This window comes from Lolium perenne, chromosome 2 (genome assembly GCF_019359855.2).
Source record: "Lolium perenne isolate Kyuss_39 chromosome 2, Kyuss_2.0, whole genome shotgun sequence".
NCBI lineage: Eukaryota > Viridiplantae > Streptophyta > Magnoliopsida > Poales > Poaceae > Lolium > Lolium perenne.
In genome coordinates this window covers 300,357,497-300,363,716 of record NC_067245.2, presented here as the reverse complement: position 1 = coordinate 300,363,716, position 6,220 = coordinate 300,357,497, and the positions used below count along the sequence as shown (strand labels likewise).

General features: G+C 42.6%; 1 protein-coding gene and 1 pseudogene across 1 annotated transcript; one reads left to right on the top strand and one right to left on the bottom strand.

The window, feature by feature from the left end:
• Nucleotides 1-3,200: 3,200 nt before the first annotated feature.
• On the bottom strand, nucleotides 3,201-4,036 carry LOC127329402 (BTB/POZ and MATH domain-containing protein 2-like; annotated as a pseudogene).
• Nucleotides 4,037-4,079: 43 nt separating this feature from the next.
• On the top strand, nucleotides 4,080-5,767 carry LOC127336029 (BTB/POZ and MATH domain-containing protein 2). The gene has a single exon (XM_051362771.2). It carries the CDS (start codon nucleotides 4,483-4,485, stop codon nucleotides 5,584-5,586), a length of 1,104 nt encoding a protein of 367 aa, XP_051218731.1. The 5' UTR covers nucleotides 4,080-4,482; the 3' UTR covers nucleotides 5,587-5,767.
• The last annotated feature ends 453 nt before the right edge of the window (nucleotides 5,768-6,220 follow it).

Here is a 6,220-nt window from a genome sequence, read left to right as displayed (position 1 = left end):
GCTATTTGGGTGGATCTGTTGGAACTCACAAATGAGTGAGGCAAGGGGATCCTATCTCACTAGTGCTTGTTAGTATAGCGGGTGATGTGGTTGCTAGAATGAAAAGACTCAAAATAATTGTTGAATCTGTGCATTGGTTCCACATTTAACACCTAAAGGTGTTTGTATTCTACAATATCCTTATGATACTTTAGTTATGTTTAAAGATGAATTGGAAATGGGGATTAATGTGAAGCTCTTGTTATACTTATTCAAAAATATGACAGAATTAAAAGTTAAGTTTGGTTCGAGTGAATTGGTGCCGACTATTGTAGAGGGTCAGAAACTTGAGATGTATGGTTTATTTATCTATCAAATAGGGAACTCTTATGTGAGGTACTTGGGAGCCCTAGGTTAATGGTCGCATGTTGAAAATTAAGATATGAATATTTGAAAGAAAAGACATTCTAAACATTTGGAAGGGTGGTAAGGAGGATCGATGTCTCTCTGTGTGGCATACTTTTTTATCGACTCTTCTTTGAATAGAATTTCCATCTATTATATGTCTTTATTCATCTTCTACAATTTTTTTGTTGATACTCTAGATAAGATTCAAAAAACGTTCTTCCGTCAAGGTGCTAGTTCTGTAAGAAATTATTACATGATAAAACGGAAGTACATTTGTAGATAAAAAAGGCAAGGACATTTGGGAATAAAAGATATGTGAAAAAAGAATATGCGCTTTCTTTCGAAATGGTTGTGGAGATTCGAAACTATGGAAGGCTTGTGGAAAGATTTGGTGTGTGCAAAATATACTAACAAAAAAACCTCTAGCTTTTGCTGGACTTAAGAAATTTTGTTATGCATGTTGGTACGATCTTTTAAAATGAAAATCATATATTTTGATAATAGAAAAATGAAGGTGGGTGTTGGAACTTAAAATCAAAATCATATTGGCATGTCCTCTAGGTGAGGGTAGGGATATTCCAGTCTGGTTGCTGTAAAAATGTTTTCAATTTAAAGTCAATTTTGTGTATAAAAAATTAGCTGATACATGTCCTAATAGAAGTGCTGGGACTATATAGGAAGCTCAATTGGGGCACCATGGTGCCCGGGCACCAAACGTGTATTTCGTACATACCTGGAGTGTACGTGTCTAAATTACACATACCTAAGGTTTACATACCTAGCATATACACATACAAGTTACACATACCTAACATTTACATACTTAACATACACACATGCAAGTTACACATACCTAACATATATATACACGTATCAGTGTACGTACACCTTAGGTATGCAATACCTTAGGTATGTATCACTTGAGTATGCATATCTTAGGTATGTATACCTTAGGTATGTGTAACTTAGGTATGTATACTCTCAGGTATGTATACTACAAAGCAAAAATACGCGTATCTACGCATGGTGCCCGGGCACCATAGAGCACCAGTTAATTTACCTATATATATATATATATATAGACCATGAAATTTTAGTTAATACTTTGGTTGGATTTCTAACTTGCTTAGAGGAAAAGTCAAGTTTCATTTGGTAGTTGTGGATGCTTTGTGCCAGGAAATTTGGAAGTTAAGGAATATAGCATGCTTTGAAAAAATTATAATTATCCAGTGGAAATAATTCTCTATGCATGTTCATTTCTGAAATATTGGGCAGGGTTACAAAAGGAGGAGGAAAAAACCGAGATTATCCAAGGTGATAAATCTTTTCCACTCACGATTTGTTCCAATGATTTTTTTTTTGCACTCACGATTTGTTCCAATGAATTTGTTATATGTTCCTTTTTGTCCTACCATTTTGTTCTATGTGTAGATTTAATTTGTTCCTTTGCGTTATTTTTTGTTTCAACTATAGTGTGATTTGGCTCCGTAGAGTCTACTTTTTATTCCTTGTGTAGACACGGCATGTTCTGCATACTCTATAGTTTTGTTCCACCTTCAATTGCCGTGAAATGGTTTGAACGTGCTCTTGTTTTCGTTAGTCCCAAATAGTTCATTAGCAACTGTGTTTTTGTTCCTCGGGATAGTTTGTCTGAACTTTTGTTCCTTTTTCCCACGACTGTTCGTTCACTCGAAAGTTATGGTTTAATTTGTTGTTCCACTTACAATTTTTTTATTTCTTGGGAATTAACATATTGTTCCATCATATACAATTATTTTATTCCAACATAAGTCATGTGTTTTGTTCCACGTGAGTTCATTTATTTTACTTTTCATCCTATTTTTTAATTCATGTCTTCTAGAACCGGCTTCCTAGGCAACAACCTAGCTAGGCTACATCTAGTGCAATACTGAGTTTTCACCACTTGTTATTTATTTTCTAGAAAAAAATCGTGAGAAAACCATGACAAGCAACACATGTACGTTGTTACTAACTAACTCTTAATAACTAGCACCGGGCCACCATAAATTATACTCAAATCGTGCATATGCATGCAATAGCCTAATGGAGTAATTAAGTTTCACATGCAGGCCATAGCGATAGGGGCGGCAAATCGACAAAGACCAAAGGGCGCGTCCGACGTCCTCCTATAGCAGCCTATAGCAGATGCAGCTCAATTCTTTAGCCCCACATCAAAAATTTAGCAAAAAAAAGAGCAACCTAAAATAGGAGGTCTTCCCTACACGCGGTAGTCAACCAACTTGTTTATGATTCAGTGCACCGCATGGAATCCCAACTTCCCCCAAACAGATTGAAACAAGAGCACAACATTGTGCACAAGAAGTAATATATATTGCAGACATCTGTGTGTCTCATTAAGGCGGAATATTCATTCAGTGGGAGGCGACGTTCCCGTCGACAGCGAGGCGCCAGTGGTGACTTCGTCAATTTCAAGATTCCCGCCGGCTCAGTCTTTCGGAGGTGCTCATAGGGGTAGGGTGTGCGTGTGTGCGTTCATAGGGGTGAGTGTATGCGCGTGTATGTGAGCGTCTGCGTTGTACTGTGTTTCTCAAAAAAAAAAATATATATATTGCAGTTCCGAAATCAGGAAAAATATAAAGTGAGAACGATACCAAAACCTAGAGTTTTCATTAAATCTTATTGTTTGGTCCTAATGAGTCATTCTATCATGTAATGTATAGAAACAAAAAAAATATTAGAAGGCTAATTTAGAAGATATACATAAATACAGACATCCAAACCAGACTAAAGTTTAGTACTACTGTTTAGTCTAGATCGTGTCGTATCTTATTCTACTTCTCAGAAGACTTGTCAGTCCAAATGCTTGACACCATGTCTAATATATACTTCATAATAAACGGGTAGCCCTCTATGAGATATTTGAATCCTTCAGTTTGTATGACGCGAGCAAGCATGTTCAGCGAGGCCATGAACTAGATGCAAGCTTGTCGCAGCTGGGATCAATGGTGTTGCTCTACAAAAGCTAGTGTGGTTGGTTGCCACTCTCTAAACATCAATTTCCTCGCTCAACTTACTTTCACATAGCAACCTTAGCATGTTGACTTTGTAACGATCCACGACGACAAGTAGGTGCTGCATAGTCACAACTTTGACATCTTTGTAGTTGCCAAGCAAGGAATATGTGTAGGTGAAGTGAATAAGCACCTCGAATATAAGAGGCTCAATGGCATCAACGTTTTTGCAGTGTGTGGCCTTTTCTTTCATTGGACCAAAGATCTTGGCATTGAAGATCAAAGAGCGAAAAGCCAAGACACATATGCGAGAACGGAACAATTGGCTACGCACATCAAACGTGCCATCTGCACCTTCTCCATCATTCAGCATGTTCTCAAAATCTTTCTGTAGATTCGGCAGCAGAACCGTGACGGAACTCGTCTCGACATCTTGGGTACCAGCTTATTTGGCAAGAGTTAGAAACACCTAATTTGATGAACCCCCAATTATCACTAGCCAGAGAGAAGGTATGCTTCATGCAGGCGTTGGCTAACTTCTTTTGTGGCCATTCATTGCAGTTAACTTTTTTTAAGCTTAATTCATTTTAGGTAACTGTTCCTTGTAGTCAGTCTTGGCCCAAAAATTAGACCATTCATTTTAGCCCACAGACCATTACGGGGCAGCCCGCAGCCAGGGCAGGGGTTTCTCTTAATCCGCACTAGAGGTTCGGCTCAGGCAATTTCCGTTCAATTGCAGGGGTTTTCCTCTCGTCATCTGTCTCCACCTCGCCCTCCCCCTCCGGCGGCCGCCTCGATCTCGACCCTCTTCGGCTCCGGCTCCGGCTCACGCAAGGGGGGAATCCGACGCTGCGCGCAGCCGGGAAGCTAGGGAAGGGCGTCAACCCCTGACCCGCGCCCGCGTGCGCGGCGGATCTTCCCCCAACTGATCCCCGATGTTCCTCTCCCCCGACTCGGTCCGCCCCCGCCGATCTGCCGCCGCGGCGCGCCGATCGTCGCGCCGCTGAGATCATCGGCACCGATCCACGCGACCCTGCAATGCGCTCATGGATGCAGGTCTCCACAAATCCCTCAGCTGATCGCCCCGCCTCTCCCTCCTTCCATGGGTGATCACCAGCGCGACCTGGCCTTCCCGCCGCCCGGTCACTGTCTGCCCAGGACATCTTCGATGAGCGTCACGGACTCCGTCACCGCGGTCCACGACTTCCTGGTCACCGGCTACTCGCTGCTCGACGGCATGGGCGTCGGCAGGCACGTCAGCTCCAGTGTCTTCACCGTCGGGGGTCTCGAGTGGGCTGTCAGGTTCTACCCGGACGGCTCCACCGCCCACTGCGTCGGCAACGCCTCCGCCTTCCTCTACTACTGCGGCCGTGAGAAGGACGTCAGGGCCAGGTTTACCCTCAATTTGATGGAGAAAGACGGCAGGCTCTCTCAGGTAACCAACGCCTACATGAAGCATTCCTTCTCCCCTGCTAGTGACAATTGGGGCTTCATCAAATTCATCGAGAAGTCCAAGATTCAGGGCTCGCCTTTCCTCCACAATGACTGCCTCACCATCAGATGCTTGCTCACCGTTGCCAAAGAGTCTCGTACCCAAGACGTCCAGACCAGCTTGATAAGTGTTCCAAAGTCGAATCTGCACAAAGATTTTGAGAACATGTTGAACGATGGAGAAGGCGCAGATGTCACATTTGATGTGGGTGGCCAATTGTTCCGTGCTCATCGGTGTGTCTTGGCTTTCCGCTCTCCGGTCTTCAGGGCCGAGCTCTTTGGTCCGATGAAAGAAAAGGCAACACAATGTATCAACATCGATGACATGGAGCCTCTCATATTTGAGTCGCTGCTTCACTTCATCTACACAGATTCCTTGCCTGATCACTGCAAAGACGGCAAGGCTGAGGCTATGCAGCACCTACTTGTTGCCGCCGATCGCTACGGAGTCGATAGGCTAAGGTTGCTCTGTGAAAGTAAGTTGAGCGACACCATTGATGTTCAGACCGTGGCAACCACGCTAGCGTTAGCAGAGCAACACCATTGCTCCCAGCTGCGACAAGCTTGCATCCAGTTCATGGCCTCGCCCAACATGCTTGCTCCAGTCATTGAAACCGAAGGATTCAAACATCTTGTAGCGAGCTGCCCGTTTATTATGAAGGATATATTAGATAGGGTGTCTAGCATTTGGAATGACAGGTCTTCTGAGAAGTAGAATAAGATGGCACCTATTGGGCTCAACAGCAGTGCTGAATTTTAGTCTGGTTCAGATGTCCACATTTCTCTGTACGTCACCGTTATATCTTATGTCTAATGCATTTTTGTTTGTATACATTACAAGACAGAATTGCTCATTAGCACCGTGCTGCAAGTTTAATGAAAACTACTGCTTTTCACATCCTTCGCTCTTTTCTATTTTCTTGATTTCGGAATTGCGATCTGTTTGCGTGCTGAATATTGAGTATATATACTGACCGCCTGATCGCTCCTATGAGGTTATCAGCAACCAATTCAACAAAACAATGAAACTGTATTTTGTTTTAATGTAATGCATTGAAACTGTAAGCCGCATTCTACTATCCATTCTTCAGCCTAAACCTTCTTTGCCCCTTTTTATTTCAGCTGTCAGGAGGATGTGGTACTCCTTTTGAGATGTTTTGTAGTTCCCCCTGAATAATACTAGTAGAGTACCTAATTTGTATTACCAGATAGAAAAACGTTTTTTTGTTGTTGCCCTGAGCAGATAGATTAACGATCATAGTGAAGAAACAGGTTTGTGAGTTCTCATATCCCTTTTCTTGATGTCGCCGTCCATAATTAAGATGACAATTGATATTCCAGACTCATGG

Excerpts from the sequence above, each read along its gene's own strand:
- LOC127336029 (XM_051362771.2), top strand. The coding sequence starts at position 4,483 with ATGGGTGATCACCAGCGCGACCTGGCCTTCCCGCCGCCCGGTCACTGT.